General features: G+C 35.4%; 1 protein-coding gene across 1 annotated transcript in view; it reads right to left on the bottom strand.

The window, feature by feature from the left end:
* The window catches only part of PRKN (parkin RBR E3 ubiquitin protein ligase), a 504,333-nt gene extending 487,958 nt beyond the window's left edge, over positions 1–16,375 (bottom strand). Inside the window, exon 1 of the mRNA XM_032443533.1 lies at positions 16,067–16,375. Within this exon, the coding sequence (XP_032299424.1) occupies positions 16,067–16,264 (198 nt within the window). The 5' untranslated portion in view covers positions 16,265–16,375. The remainder of the gene's footprint in view (positions 1–16,066) is intronic.
* Between the last annotated feature and the right edge of the window lie 373 nt (positions 16,376–16,748).

The following is a 16,748-nucleotide window of genomic DNA, read 5'->3' as shown; positions in this document are numbered from 1 at the left end:
CACTGTAAAAAGGGAATGCTAGTCCTTGAAATCAGCAAGATACACAAGTGTGTGATAACCAACAAGTTACTGTCTGCTAACTGCAGAATTTGGATGTAATGCCACAGTATTGAATGGAAAGGAAAAGTCTTTAAGAGAATAAGCAGATACACTGACTAAAAAATGTTTTCCATCAAATATACTTGGATATTTTAAATGCTTTGTGTAATAGTATTTTTGCATGCATTAGTATTTGTTATACTAAGGAAGACTACAGAATTTCTATTCCCTGACATTTGCAAATAACTAAGAAGTAATTGATACTAATTGGTGTTAATGCCTACTTATTAGAAATGATTGAATAAGTAAAAGCATTATGCAACACAGACAATAACCCACATCAGTAGAGAAAGACTTTTAGTACATAACAAAAATGCATTTTTTTTCTGTATACTTTCCAATCATCGTCTAATGAGAGCTTACACTGACTTAAGTAGTAAGTAATTTCATAATTACTTAAGAAAAACACACTTTTGACAAACTGGCAAAATATTTACCAAAAATCCACATATTGTAGGTTCAAGGAAAACAGTGAGAGTCTAAGAAAACAACTAAGTCTTTTAGGATTGGCCCAGCTAAGGGGAAAACAGGGAACATGAGACAACATCAACATCATCGGAGGCATGCCCAAAGAACGTACATCTTGAGATCAGAAGGGCAATTTTTAACAGCTAGGTTTCCTAAACTGGACCAAAGAGCCCATCAGATAGATGATAGTAAAATCATCTTCATTGTTTTTTTAGCCCTTACATTCAGTTATTTACTTAAAAGAACATGAGTACTTATTAGCTTTCTAAAAAAATCCTAACTCACACTTTGCCTTGCACAGCCTGTGTGCCCGTGCTTGCTTTGAAATAATCTACAGTGTTTGGTGCAAGAAAAAAAAACTGTTCCTATTCGACTGTTGTTTCTTCTTTTGATTGAAAAGGGAAGAAGCACCAAAAAGAAGTTACGGAAGAAGATTTTAATGTCAGAGAAAGGTAATAAGGCATTCTGTAAATGAATATCAACAAAAAATACTTTTTTAACATGTTTGAAATGCAAAGAGCATATTTTAAGACTGATTACTGTATGCCACATATGGCATATCTTTGTCCAGGTAAGACCTGTGGCACGTAGATTGCCTCAAAACACAATACTGCAATAGCTTTCAGTTAATCAGACAATTTTATAGGTTCTTTAACAGTTTCCTGAAATCTGTATATTCCTCATATTTGCTTGTCAATGAATTGAGGTTAATACCCAAACTTCCAACACAGCATATCTCAAGAAATTGTAGGCATGTAATAGTGCAAATAATGAAAATATTTTCCAATATAGTCAATAGTTGTCTAATTCATGTAATAAGTTACATGACTAACTGAAAAAACATATACACTGAAGATGAAGACAGGAAATAGCATGAACAGCTTAGAGTTTCTTGAGGTGGAGGGCAATTGGATTACAGTGCAAACAACTCAGCTAACATTTATTAGTTTAGGAAAGAGTTAGCAAACATGCAGCAACAAATCATCTTGTTTTTTTCTAAAATACACCCAGATATCATATTCAGAAATGTCACTATTTTCTAACCTAGTCTTCTCCTGGCATTTACTAAGCCTCTATTCCTATGAATTAAAAAATTGCAGCAAAACACACTGAAATATTATCAGCTTATTAGACTCTAAGACAGGCTAAAAGGCGTATTTATAGACACATATGTATATATATATCCAGAGTGTTATTTCTTTCTTAGTCTTTATAGGGTGTAGGTCTGGGACTCTAGTGTGCAATGCTGTCACAAAATTATAAAATGCCTGATTAAGGAAGTGGAATTCCAGATATTTCTAAATTATTCTATATCTGAACATGCTCATTCTGAACAATTGTGTTTTCTTAAAGACACATTTCAAATAACTATATAGGAAAATATTCTTCACAGATAATTTTACATTAGATAGATCTAGAGTATACCAATCTATGTTTTTCATTCGGTCCTTTGCTATCTGTCAAAGCCTAGAATTGGACAAGGTATTACATTCTGAAGTTTGATTACATATCATCATCTCTTGAAAACCATCAGTAATTGAAAATCAGCATAAAAGACAAGAAAGAAGAAATGATTGCTTCCAGTTTCAAACAATGCAACTCCCACATAAAAGCTTTGTTTGTCCCGCTCACAAAGAATTTGAATACCATTAGTTTCTGAAACATGAAAAGAATCCAAATTGAAACAAGTAACATTCATTTTAGTTGGACACATTAAACAGAAAGCATTAAAACAACACCAGTACATTTTAAGAATAACAATATGAAATGCCCTACATTTTTTTTTCTTTATGGTAATACTTCTATGAAAACCACACAAAAACATTTACCCTAAAGAATGCTGACTAAAAAGCATTCCTAAATCACATATTTTGGGTTTGCAAAGGGGTCTTAAATGTCATAATTGCTAATAAAATTTTTAACTTCTTTATATTTTTGCTTAAACATACTCATTATCATTGCTTATCCCTTCCATCAGTGTCTACGTATTGAGCCCAGTTCACTCATTAAAAGGCAGCAATCTCTCACCCGATCTGTTTCTTTTTCTGCAGTTACTGGGATTCCAACTGTTGAACAGATCATGCAGTTGACTCCCCATAGACTACATCTTACTTTCCATTCCTACAGGAACTTCCTAGCAAAGATACAAGAACGTATACAGTATCTTAGAGAACATTTTGAGAATCTTCATACAGATTCCAACATTATTCAGAATTTGAAAAAAATATGTAATAGATGCAATTAAGATAAACACTGTGAATAATAACCCCGGTAAATATTATTAACTTGCAAAGTTTCCTGCTCAAATCTTCACAATACCTTCCTTAGGGCAAATAAAACAGTTGCTTTGTGGCTAAAAATCTATGAGAAAATAGAAAACTCTAGAAAATATTCCAAGTATTACAAAATCAATATGCTTTACAGAATGTAAGAAATGCTCATAGCAATACAGCTTATTAAATTGCCTTGAAACCTAAAACTGAATGAACTACATACTACTTTGCTAAGAAAATTACGTCCTATATATAGTTTGAAAAGCAAATAATTTTGTAAGAATGGCATCTATAATATAATAATTATGTGAAACTGAAACCAATCACCATCTGCAGCTGCAATTAAATCACTATAGTACAATTATATGTCAATATATTTTTTTCTGCAACACATTATAATTATGAATTTTCAGATATTTCCTCACTGTTGCACATGAAACTGACCACCAGTTAATCTTCAGTGGAAACTTCTGCTACTCGTGTCTTAGGGCAGACCGGAAATTCTGAATTAAGTACAATGAGCCATAAAATACGTCAGTCCAAATGTAATGTTGAATCATAACATTAACAAGGATGAATTTAACAGTTGCTTGGGCTTTTTTAAGGGACGTATTTTTAGATATTCCAGCTTTCATAATTATGTTAGGTTTAACAGACACTTAAGAATACATGTTGTCATTCTGAACTGCCACACTCACTTAAAAGATTTCAGCAGCTTTTTACATGTAGTTGATAAAAATTTTGTTTAGAGAGATCTAAAACCAACAACCGAACATTTAGTCTGACATATAGCCACACCTCATGATAAACAATATCTGTAACATCAGACTAAGCCTTACTTGTTTTCCAAGACCTCTTTTCACCCCCGGTTATCTGATATGAAGTTTGCAGAACATCCATTCAAAATTCAAACTGTTTACAGATCATTTACATCACATGTAGAAGAGTGAGGAGACACCAAAACAAATTCTGGGATCAGACAAAGACACCTATCCCTTTTATTAATAGTTAAATTTACTGATCAGGGCAAGGTGGGGGGGGGGAGGGCAGACTTCAGACCATCAGCCTGAGCTCAGTACTGGGTGAAATCCTGACTACAACAAACACTTCCAGGATCAACCAAAAATAAATAAAATTTCTGAACAGGGAGTAAATAAGTAGTGTGACCAGAAAGAGTACTTGTTTCTAATACAATCAATATCTCTTGACTACACAAGAAAGAACCCACACAATAATACTGCTATAAGACCTGTTTAATGATAATAGGAATAAATGCATAACAACAGACAAGCATAAGCAAGCAGTTTCTCTGGCAGACTTATAACTACAGTTTGCAGTGCTTCTTGCAGCTCATACACAACAAGATGAAAAGCTGGAAGTGAATTAATACACATTGATATAATCAAATCACATGAATGTAAATATGTCAGTGAAAAGAGTTCATAATTAGAAAAACCTTCTATCAAAATATAACTACATGTCACAGACTTTCCCTGACAAACACAGACAACTTATCAACTTGGCAGAGTCAAACAGATTATTCCTTAAAGCTATGCTTTAGTCATGAAAATAAAAGCTGTCTTCTCCAAAATAACATACAGTCCAATGAAGATTAATGAATCACAGGTACATAAAAATACACACTTCAGCCACTTCCCTATACTATAATGAAGACAGGACACAACACAATCCTTCAGCCCCAAGCCCTCACACACTGTTATTAGGCATCTATAGCAATAGAACAGGTCAGTATGATGGGAAAGTCATTACAACAAAGGAGTGATGACAGAAGCACAACAGAATAGTGATATAAAGGAAGGGAAGAAGATAGCACACCCATATCAGAAGATTCCAGGTTCACAGTGGAAACCATCACCAAGAAGGGATCTCCAGAAAGAGATCCTTCTCCAGTGGCAGCCAGCCATTAAATGAGGTCTAGGAGAGGTGCAGCCAGGCTCCACTCCATCAGGTCACACAGCTGAATTGCCTTCACCTGGGCTGACCAGGTCCTTTCCACAGGTGCTCAAAAGCACTTCAAGCCATGACACTTCCCTTACAGCATCTTTTGAAAAGCCAGCATGCCAATGCCATTTTTAAAAAAGAACTGAATGAAGCTACCACAAAGTGTCCAGTGACAAAACAAACCTCAAAAGGACATCATCTCACTCTAGGAAAGTTAATGCCTCTCTCAGATCCTCTCTTTCCTAAACTCCAGTGCCTTTTGTCATGTAAATATCACTGGAAAACCTAGTGTTGACTGATAGCATCTGATACAGCATCACAGAATTGCAGTCATAGAGGCTGGAAGAGACCTCTGGGGATCATCAGGTGTGAACCACTGATTCAGCAGGTTCCCTACACCAAGTTACACAGTAAAGTACAGCTTCAAAACCGTGGATGCTGGCCTTGCTGTGAGCTAGCATATATTATTGCCTTCTGCTGTTATTGCCTTCTGCTGCTAGAAAGATTAGCTTTAACTATAAATACACAACACAATATAGCACACTAAACTACTTTACAATAGAGGAAGCGCATCTCCCAATGCATGGAAACAATTGTACACATGACAGTTTCCAGAAATGCAAACTAAGTTTTATATTCCATCCTAAAGTTCTCTCAAGTTCTATATCCCATTTATTTTTCAGTAGCAATTTTTTTTCATTTATTTTACTTTATTTTTTTATAGCCCATAGGAATCAACAAAGTCAATACTTCATTTTAATAGGAAAATAACTTTTCTAGGAGATTTGAGTTATATCAGGAGATAAGTAATTCATAGACTACTTTACAACTGGCATACATATACTAAAAGACATGAAGATTAAATCCTGTGGCTACTTGAAGTATGAACCCATTCCATTTTTTTTGAGGGGAGACTGACATCAGGCAGTGCTCACCAGTCAGAAATGCATCAATCCTTCAGAGAAACAGGAGAGTGAACTTCCATTTGCATTCGCTTAAATAGATGAGATCAGCAATGAATTCCATTGGAAATGAACACTTCTGGGGATGCTGTTTTTATTACCTCTTCAGTGATAAAGGATGGCATTTACAGAATTGTCCTCTGAAAAGGAAGTTCACAAATCATAGTATAGGTACTAACAGTAATGTGTTACTGCATACAGCTTCTCCACTCTCCTGAGATCCAAATTAGCACTCTTCATTCTAAATCCTAATAAGTCTAAGTGCTTACCTGGCTTAGAAATCCAACATTTCTGGTCGTTAATCTGTCCCAACAATCAACATTTGCTGGTTGAGCTTCCTCAAATCTTGCCTTCTATGAGGTGTTTAAAACTGCATTCAATTATGCATTCTGTAATTCTTCAGTTGCCACAATGAATTATAAAACAGTAATTAGCATTAGCTGCCTTTATTATAAATAGCAACATTGAGTATTTTGAGCTGTTTGTTGGTTTTTTTCCCCCTATTCTTTAAACAGTGTGCAAAATATTGGCCTTTTAAATTTTTTTTTAAGAGACCTCTGTTTTGCCCATGAGAATTTGTTACGTTTATTCAATGCTATCATTAAGTAACCACCATGATAACTCAGTGAGTCCTTCACTAAAGGTGGACTTCCGCACATTGTCATACTTCCTTTGAAGGCAATAACACATGCTCTTATTTTAGGTGCCATGCCTTGAATATTGTTCTTTGCATTCTCTTCAAGCAAGTTGGCATTGCAAATTATTTACCATACTGAAAATTCCCAATTCCACAACTTACTGGAATATTTTGAAATTGTATCTTTAAACATCATTTCCAGTAGGTGCTGTCGGTTCATATACTTTGCAATCCATTTCCTTGGGTTTTCTTACTTTCCTAGTCATTTCTAAGATATCTTGAACTCCCACCTTACGTCTGGCTTTCTTTCCTAGTGGAATGCATCCAGATGTATCCTGAACCCTGCTGCCTCATAATTTCTTTAGTTGATCACCTAATCTCACTCTCAGTTAATCAATGCCATGTAAGAAAGCATAACCCTCTCTGTCTAATCTTTCAGGTCTACCTGAACCCTGTTTGTCTAAAATGCCCTTCTAGCCTTCTGAAACACAATCTGGAACAAGTACATCATACATGTACATCACGCACAGCATATATTTCTACACGTATTGTTTCTTCCCTCCATTATTCTGTTGCTTTGTTGCATCAGTTCTTCTCTCTCTTTTTCATATTTAATATTCTCAGCAAATATTTAATATTCTAAAGACATGAAAAATTTAGACTGAGAAAAATAAGTTTGCATTACTATTTTCTGCCCAGAAACAAAAATTAGATAAACATTACATTGAAATTCCATTATTAAAAAAACAAAAACAAAAAAACAGTCTCGATACATTCAGAAGAAAGGCACAATAGTTTTCACTATTAATGAAGAAAAAAGGACTAGAACACTTTCAAAAAGAATCAGGTTTCCAGTAACAAATAAATTAAAATATCCAATTGGTTACAAATTGTCCTTATTCTCATTGAGATATTTTTATTGTAAAAATCAGATAATAGTTGGTAATTCTGATAAATGGTTGTTTCTTTCTCTCTTGATGTTCAGACACTACACATGCTTAAACTGTAGTAATAAATACACTGCTGTAACATAAGTAGTAAACAAAGACCCCAAATCGCTGTCAAGGGAAATGAAAATATTGCTGGAATAAAGGTTATACGATGTTTGTTAGTTAAAAAACTAGTTATTTTTTTTTTCCTGTACTTAAACATACTTGCATACAATTATCTGTTTTGTGGTAGCATTATGCAAAGTACTGTGAAAGATAAGATAGACTGCAAAGTAAAAATGCTGAAGTAATACAGTAGAAATATGTTTACTGGATAATTTGGAATGAGCTATATAAAAAAACAAATCCAAAAGGCCGAGCTTCAGTATATCAAGCATACCTAATACATGACGATAAAACTTTTATATATTTCCATCACACTGTTTTATGCCAAATAGTTAATATGGAAAAACTGCATTAGAAAGGTTTTTGAAGCTTAGAGATGTTTTATTATCAGTATCACTTTTTATCTCATATCTGCCATAAAGCTAGCAAATGTGCTATCACATACATGCCTTCACAAGACTAGTAACCTCATCAACCAAAAAATTACCAACACTTACATATCTTTTCAAAACAACCTAAAATAAGGAGATAACTTTTGATGTATTATCATGCATACATATACAAACTCATATGCTGATATGCGTGAAGTCCAGTACCTCAGAAGATTACTAGGCTGTTTACCTGTCATGAACAGAGCTGTCTGAAATGAGACAATCCCACAAAGCCCTCCCACTACCTGCAGAAACCTTGGAGTTCTACAGCCTCTTGCAGATCTGTCAGACTCTTGTTAGATCAGAAAACACAGAGGTCAACAGAAACTTGTCACCCAATATGAGTCACAAATCAGAAATGTCTGCTCACTATCAGATAGAGCTGATCTACAAGACAGCTTTTCTCCTTTTATTGTGTACTCCGGTAAACAGAAGAAAAAGATTAAAAAGAACAATTAGTTTTATAAGTGGGCTTAAAAGATATTGGATGGAAACAAGGTTTTAAAGAGCTGGAATTGATTGGGGATGGCAGAAACAAAAGCAGGAAAAATAACATGAACTGTGGAAAACCAATATTAACAAAATAAATAGAAGCAAAGAAAACACTGATCAATTAATTCAGGGATACTACTAAGCTATTCCTTATCACTAAACTAAGGAAGAAGAGATACATCAATATTTCTATGGATGAATATACATCATTTTATGCTAGCTGGGAAGCTTTCCCTGTACAGTTAGTATTTTGGTCAGGGAAAGGAGAAGGAAAGAGTCACGTGCTGATGCCAGGATAGTAAAAGACAAAACAGTCACCAAATCAACACAGCAAATGTTTTATATGGAGAAAAAAACTGCTCTGGATATGAAAAACAAACAAACAAACAAACAAACAAAAACAAAACAACAAGCTGTAATTATATAATTTCTGTCACAGGTACTCCTGGTGGTTTTTACTTAACCTAAATGAGGAGAGAAAATTGCTCTATTGTTCTGCTCATTACAGATTTCTATTTATTTTCTAACAGTTCAAATTTATTTCTTCATCAGGCTTTTATAGTTCATAAGAGTAAATTTATGGAGGGTTACTCTAATGAAATATATATTTATAAAATTGTATATCTAATATTACTATAGTAACTTCTAAAGTAATTGCCTTTTTTTCCTCTTTAAACGCCTGTCTTAGCATTATTTTTTCCAATTATGACCAACATTATTTCCTTTAACAGGGCATTTGAAGTCATTATGCTGCAATGCTTTTTCACTTTTTTAGAAATCTACTTATTTATTTTTAACATCAAAGCCGCTCCTTGCAGAAGTAGAGATTCATTTATGATGACAACTCTAATCAGCTATGGAACAAATTTCCCTTTTACATTTTCAATTAACACAAATGAGAAAGCTTGAAAAACAGAAAAAATAGAAGGAAAAGCAGAATCATTTTCTAAATGTTTACATGACCCTGACAATTACAAATATGATGGTTAGGAGTAAAGCAAAGACAATATAATAGTGGGGGACTACAATCCCTATAGCTATTGAGGAAACATTTCCATTGGTATATTATCTGCTATTTACAAGATAATTGCAACACTAAAGAGACCATCTCTTTCTTGCAGTGGCAACAGTGATGTGCAAAACTAGCCACATTCCAGACTGCCACGTAGATCTCTATGAAAGCAACATGCAAGCTTTGGTTCAACGCTGCTAAAAACATATATCTACTTAATGGTGGTGACTGCGTTAATAATAGTGTTATGTAGTTGAGAACTTAGTCTTATCAAATGCTCTTATCAGATTCTGCAGGTTATCAGGTTCTGTTATCAGGTTTCTATGGCAGTTGCCATAGACATAAATAGGAGGCATTACTTTCATTACTGTCAGAGCAACCATTCAGAGCAAAACATTCAATTTTCACTATGTTTTAAAGAGTATTAAAATAGTTGTCAATTCTTTTTCATACTTCAGCTATGAATTTAAATGTATGTAGCTTCTTTGGACTTTTCCTCTTAATGTAGTCTGTCGGCATAATTAAGGACATGCTTTTGAGGAAAACAGAGGAAGAAGACAGGAGATGTCCTTCTTACTCTTGAACTTCTGCTAATTCAACTGTAGTTTTCAGTAATGGTGAGTAATAAACTAAGTACTTTTTCAACAAAGTAATTTAGAATGGTGATGAAATTAAGTGTGCTGACCTTTCTTCTACTGTCATGATTTACAAAATCAAGTTATTACCCATTGCCACCACCACGATACCTCCAGCTTTTGAAATTTTATTTCATATACATTTTCACTACAGCAATCACAGCAGGTTCAGAATGGTAAGTGTACTGTAATGTAGCCCTATGAATTAGATTATGCCCATAGCAGGAGAGAAAGATTCTAAAACTGCACAGCTAATGCAATTATCAAGGTAGAAAACAAAAATTAATTATCAAGTGTCCTTTTAAGATAATTTTATTCTTAGATACTATATATGTCTTTTGAAGAGCTTCAGTAGTTTACCAGAGGAGTTTCTTATCAACAAATTGTATTTGGTGCAACTACTATTGCAGTTTCTTTAGCAGCCACATGAAAACCAACTGCTCTTTCAGATACAGATTTCATAAAATTCATGTAATGACCTCAATGTAGTGAATTTTAACTGCATGAGAGAAATGAAGTTCAATAAAAATAAAAATAAAAAAATAAAATAAAACCATCTCCCACCTGAAATCTTTCTCACAAGAAAATAGTAACAAGTATACCTGGATGCCATGGAAATGAATCCCACAGACTTCAAACTGTCTGAAACAATGTCATCAGCGATGTTATTCCTGGCAACCATGGACCATATTTAATGAACAAGATAGAAATAATCTAGTTATTCAAAACCAGATACTTCTAGAAATTAAAAATAAACTCATGAAGAGTGCACTTCTGTGAGATACTTTGCATAGAAAACCACATCATACTTCCTCTTCTATAATCAGCAGAACAACCAAGACAGTGTCAGAAGAAACCAGAAGGTACTAGCAAGTTCATCCTAGATGCCTCAAGCCTTTTAAATGTGTCCCATTTACCTTCCAGAGTCAACAAACTATTTGAAATTAGTTCCTCTCTTATCTGGCTGCAAGTCTGAATATATCCCAGATTGCCCTATGTCCTGGAAAAGCTTCACGTTAAAAGAATAGGAAAGCACAGTATTTAAACGCAGAATGGAAATACACTACCAGGCTCAAAGGTCAATTTTTAATGTACTCAGTGGTTGCCTTGTTGGAACAATTAAAAAGCCATGTATCCTGTTGAACAGATGTGGAAAATTTGTACATTTGAGCTGGACCTAACGATTTCAAAACATACGTGGCTATTGGTATTTTTCACATTCATAATGGGCAAGTTTAAGGTATATAAATAATAATGTGGTCCACCACAAATTCTGGAATAACTTATTCAGCATATAGACTCTGTTCTCACATAAAGTCAGACTGCAGCTGTCAAAAGAACGCAGGAGTGATCAGTACTGTTATCTACTCATTTAGCAAAGTCCATATTATCTGAAAACACAGATGGCATGTCTAGATTTCCTTTACTACTGTGATACTCCTAAGTAATTTTCAGGTAGCATTTGCTGGTTTGAAGTAGTACAAGTTATCTCTTTCAGCTTCACAAGTAAGAGAAGATCTGCAGGTTGATCAGATTGACTCAAGATACACACACAAAATCATTTCCTCTCTTTGAATTCCAACGTAGGATGATTGACTCAGGCAAAATGCCTGAGAGCAAATCTCTCCAAACAGCATTTACATATACAAACGTTGGCTCCGCTGTAATCTGTAAGCCTGCAAACTGCCAAATGTAGAGGATGTTCTTTGAGTGATTTGGTGTGGGGCTCTGTAAAATGCACTGCCACTTCTGTATTTCAAGGTGTCAGTTAGATTCTTAATGTTCATGGGTTTATTACTAACATCAAGCACACAGTTTTTTGCTGGTTAGAGACATACTTTGCATTTACTATAACCAAGTTTTTGCTTTGTACCTTCAGCAAAAAGAAGTCAGAAAATCTAAAAAGTACTGGAAGCTCTATTATACTGCGTTGTGCTTTGAAGTAAGAAAGTTGCCATACACTTACTTGCACAAGGCCTTTCCAAACTATGCAGTGTTCCAGTCTGCTAAGCAAGTTGTTTTGAGGGATATCTACTGAGATCCTTTGTCACAAGGAGCTCTGCCTGGCTTTGAGCTTTTCACACAAGGATAAGGCTTTCAGTAGAACCAGGTGCTCTAATTATTGAGCTCTAATGCCTACCATTCAGAAACTGCTCCACAACAAAGCATATCCTTTCCAAACCACCGTAACAATTCAGCACTCTACAATTATTTATAGCACCATTTCCATAGAATCATAGAATGGCCTGGGTATTTCCCTCCTAACATTTCTTTTTTTCTATCTTGTGTAGAAGTGACCATCTATGTCATCATTGCCTTTCACTCATTTTTAGTTATGCTCACCAACCCACACACCAAAATTTATTAATGCTTCTAGTCATCACAGTTCTTTTTTGAACACATGTATAAATAACATTAGAAAAGCATCTACATGGATATATGCAGTCCAAGACAAATTCACAAAAAGCTTATGACCCAAGGCTTGAGACTGTGCTCCTGCCAAATACAAACCCTCAATGATATGGAAGATTCCGTGGCAAAGCATATGCTAAAGCCAGCTAGTCCTACTACTACTAATCATATCCTTAGTCTCCACCTGTCTCAGAATTGTATTTTCCACATTTACCTGACAGAAGAAAAAGCATCTAAAAGAAATGGCTTCAGATTGGGAAACAGAAGACTTAATTCTACCCCTCTTCTGCTGACTTTGAACAAGCTATGAATTCCCATCACATCATTTGTGTATAAACTATGCCAGGCAAGGAATCTCTCTTGTTTGCCATTTGCAAAGTTTCTCTACACAAGTGGATTTTGATTTCTCCCAGAAAAGGCAAGCCTATATTAATATAATACTGCTTCTAGTATTAACATTAGTAAATTTCAAATAAGTGCATTGAGCAAAATTGGATATTTATCTATCTATCTATATATATATGTATTGCTTCCAGAGAGCTTAACTGATTTTCTAGTCTTGGAGGCAACAGTAGTATTTCTGTAAGCAGCAGTCATCTCTCCTTTAAATATTTCAGTGTTCCTAATACCCAGCCATCACCTTCTTATTCCTTTGGTGAATTTGCTATGACTGAGTTCTTCTTTTGCCCTTCTGATTGACATAAAAACTCTTACCAGTGTTCTCATATACCCATGATCGTCTTCTGAAACATTTCCTACTTTGAGTATATATTAATTAATTACTTCTATTCATTCCAAAGTGAACTGTAATCAGCAGGGAGCTCTTCATCATTCTTCAGGATATTTAGCACCCTTAAAGTGACATCATTTGCTGTGCTTTTATGAAGCAGGTTATTGCTCTAATTCCTTCCTATGAGATCCAAATTTTGCAAGTCTCATTCTTCACCCAGTCATTACCAATCTTTTCTTAGCACGGCTCTAATTTCACTACTTGCTCCTTTGTCACTAGCAGAGATACTGATCTCCCTTGTGTACAGTTGAATCATTGTCTAATCTTTCTCTTTTTTCAAGGACAAAACACCAATCTGCGCTACCAAATTAAATGTCTCCACACATATTTCACTCCTGTCGTTCCTAGATATTTTGTACTGTTGTTGTTCTCAAATTTTTCACTTATGTAAAGATCTCAAGTTGGCATTTTCTTCCTTATCCTTATTTCTCTCTAATATTTGTCCAGTCAGCATGCATTTCTCTTCTACAGTATTCAGCTACCATGAAAGATTTTTCCATTCTCTCTGAACAGGAAAACAAATGTAGTTTTCACATTTTCAGTTGTGTTCTGTATCACCTGCACGAGATCCCAAAGTAGCTGTCAAGCCAAATCTAGCAGTTCTGCAAGCTGTGAAACCAGTAAACTTTGTTATCCAGGGATATATTTCTTATATCCCTGCCCCACACTCCTAAGATTATCCCAGCTCATTCCAAATCTCTAAATTCTCCCACAGTATCCTGGGTAAGTAAGCACAAAAGTAATTTATAAAAACAAAAGGAAAAAATGGTCTAATTAGAAATTCTAAGCTACCAAGAACTAAGATTCAGCCATGTAAAAATGTATGTTGTGTTTTGTTTTATTTTATCTGCATGCAAATCATTAGGTCCAGAAAACAACTGTTATTAATTTTCTTCTATGTGATGTTAACTCTGATATTACAGATGCAACATTAATGCCAGCAGTTACTATTTCACTAGCACTCAGCTGCTTATGCAAAAAGCCCCAAATTGCCTTCTGTAGGAAAAGTCAGATATATCAAACCATCTACCATTCTTCTTGTGTTGACAATTTCTACAATGAATAGATAAAAACAATTAAAATAATTAAATACCAGGAATAAAAATCTTGTTGACATGTTGGTATTAATCATTGGATTATGTAAGGCACTTAAATACACAAATATGGATTATGCCACCTGAAATAGCCATTTTACATCCTATATGCTTTAGAAAATGAAAGTCACAGCAATGAACATAGATCCGGTTTATTAGTAAGACTTGGCTACACTTGATAATTCTGTCATTCCTATTAAATAAATTAAGCAAATAGTCAGCAGGCTTCTATATCCAAAAAGCACATTTTAATTTGCACAGCAAAGCATTGTATGTTGTAACTGACAGCAATTTTTTTTAAAGGCAAAAAACATGATTCAATGTCTGTGACATAAAATAGCAGTAACACCAATACCTACAGCTGCTCAGGAAACACTAGGAGTTCATAAGCTTAGGACAGGATAACACAGACAACCAGAACTAGCAACTGGTATCTGGTAATTTCCACTATTTTTCTTCTCACATGTGAAAAAATATAAGTGAAATACACTGCAGTTTACATCACAAATATATGCATCAATGCTATCTATAGGTTATGCATTGTGGACTGACAACAGTTCATATTTCTGTATTGTGTTCTGTCCTAAAACACACTAAAATCCTTTGCAAAATATTGAGTATCTTAACCACAGAGAAATAGGACGGGTCATTAATACAGTAGTAACCCTTCTGTACCCAGACTTAGCATCCATTTTAATTACAGAAATACTTCTGAAACACGACTGCTAATTAACATGAAATACTTCTGCCTGTGAGGGACCTTTTATATAATCACCTGCAGTAGTAGAGACTGTGTCTGTTATTTTGATACAACTGCAGAAGGATAGCAGTTTCATTAAGGCAGTAAATTCAAGAGCACTCTATTCAAAGGCCTTTAGGTTTTCCTATGTTCCTACATGTCTTAGATGTATGATCTTATGCTAACCCCTTCCTGAACATACTCTGAAATTCACATTCACTACTCATAGTATAAATAAAAACAATGATAAAGCAACTGTGGCAGCACTGGGAAGAGTAGTAAAGAGTACAAGGAAGAGAAAATTGAACCTATATTTCCATGCTTACTACAGCTCATCACAGATGAACAATTCTGCACTTATTGAACTGAACAGCTACCTAACCTTGAAAAACTGAAATTCAGATACCCACTTATAGCCATTCTTCCACACTCCTTGCTGCTCTCAGTTTCACACATTTATGAGCTTGGTGGTTTGGATCACACTTCCATGAGCTTTTTAGAACTGGAACCATCATTCCAGCAGTGCGTTCACCTGTGTATGGCACACGGCAGCATTCAGAACAGCAGCAGCAGCCCTGTAGCTATCCTCCAGGGGTCACAATTGGGTTACAAATTCTACAGAATGTGCTGACCGTGCAGCCTGATCTGAAGCAATTTATTCACATCCTTCTTCATTAAGATTCAAATGGAATAAGTAAAATAAAAATTGAACAGATACAGAAATTGTGCATGGCTTGCTTCTGTAGTCAGTAAACATTTATTCACTAGGCACAGCTCTCTCCCATACTCTCTCACTCATATGCTCTCCCTATCCTTCCTGCTTGCTGTTTTAATGCATAATTAAGAAGGTCAGAATTAATGAAGCAGTGTGGAGTAAAGTTCAAGGAATCCCCAGGCACTATTTATTCTATTAGATCTCAGGAATGAATGTCAGATTGGCAGCATTAGAGGCAGAGGCAGCAGAGCTGGCAGCAGTCCAGGAGCAAAGCTACCACAGAGGCTTACCTGCAGCGTTAAGTCGTTGCTGAGCTCTCTCCCTGCAAAGATCACCCGCAGCTGGTCAGCTGGAACTCCCTGTCGCTGCGCAACCGCCTCCTTCAGCTGGAGGATGCTGGCTTCCAACCCAAGCTCCACCGGGAAGCCATGGCTTGAGTTGAACCTGACAAACACTGAAAAAGAGAAAACACCTTTTAAAGCAAACATTTCTCACTGCCGGTCTGTACTAGAGTGACTACAAGTGGCTTATTTGTCAATTTCAGAGAGCACTGACTGTTTTAAGAGAAAAGCTACTAATACTGTAGTGTATAATTTGGAAAAGAGGAACTGTATGGGATTTCCCTTCACAGAATAGCTAGTGACTAATAAACAAAAGCCACGTGCTTCCCCCAGCAGAGCTATAAATTGAAGAGAAACATCAGAACCAAAAGGGACCCATCCAGCCAGCAGTCCAGGCAACCACTAAGTCCTGGAACAAATCTCTGATCCACAACTGACCTTAACAGACACAGGACACACACACTTTCTATGCCCCTTGTGCTCTTTCCTGCTGCACGTAACAAATGCATGCAGAAAACTGAGTTTTAGAGCTAAGTTACATTAAATAATACTAAGCAAAACAATTCACTGTTATACTGCAGAGCACGGTCACATAAATTGGTTCCCCACAGATACAATTCTGTGGAAGGTA

This window comes from Coturnix japonica, chromosome 3 (assembly GCF_001577835.2).
Source record: "Coturnix japonica isolate 7356 chromosome 3, Coturnix japonica 2.1, whole genome shotgun sequence".
NCBI classification, from domain to species: Eukaryota; Metazoa; Chordata; class Aves; order Galliformes; family Phasianidae; genus Coturnix; species Coturnix japonica.
Note: the sequence above shows the minus strand (reverse complement) of the source record. Positions and strands in the feature narration are given on the sequence as shown.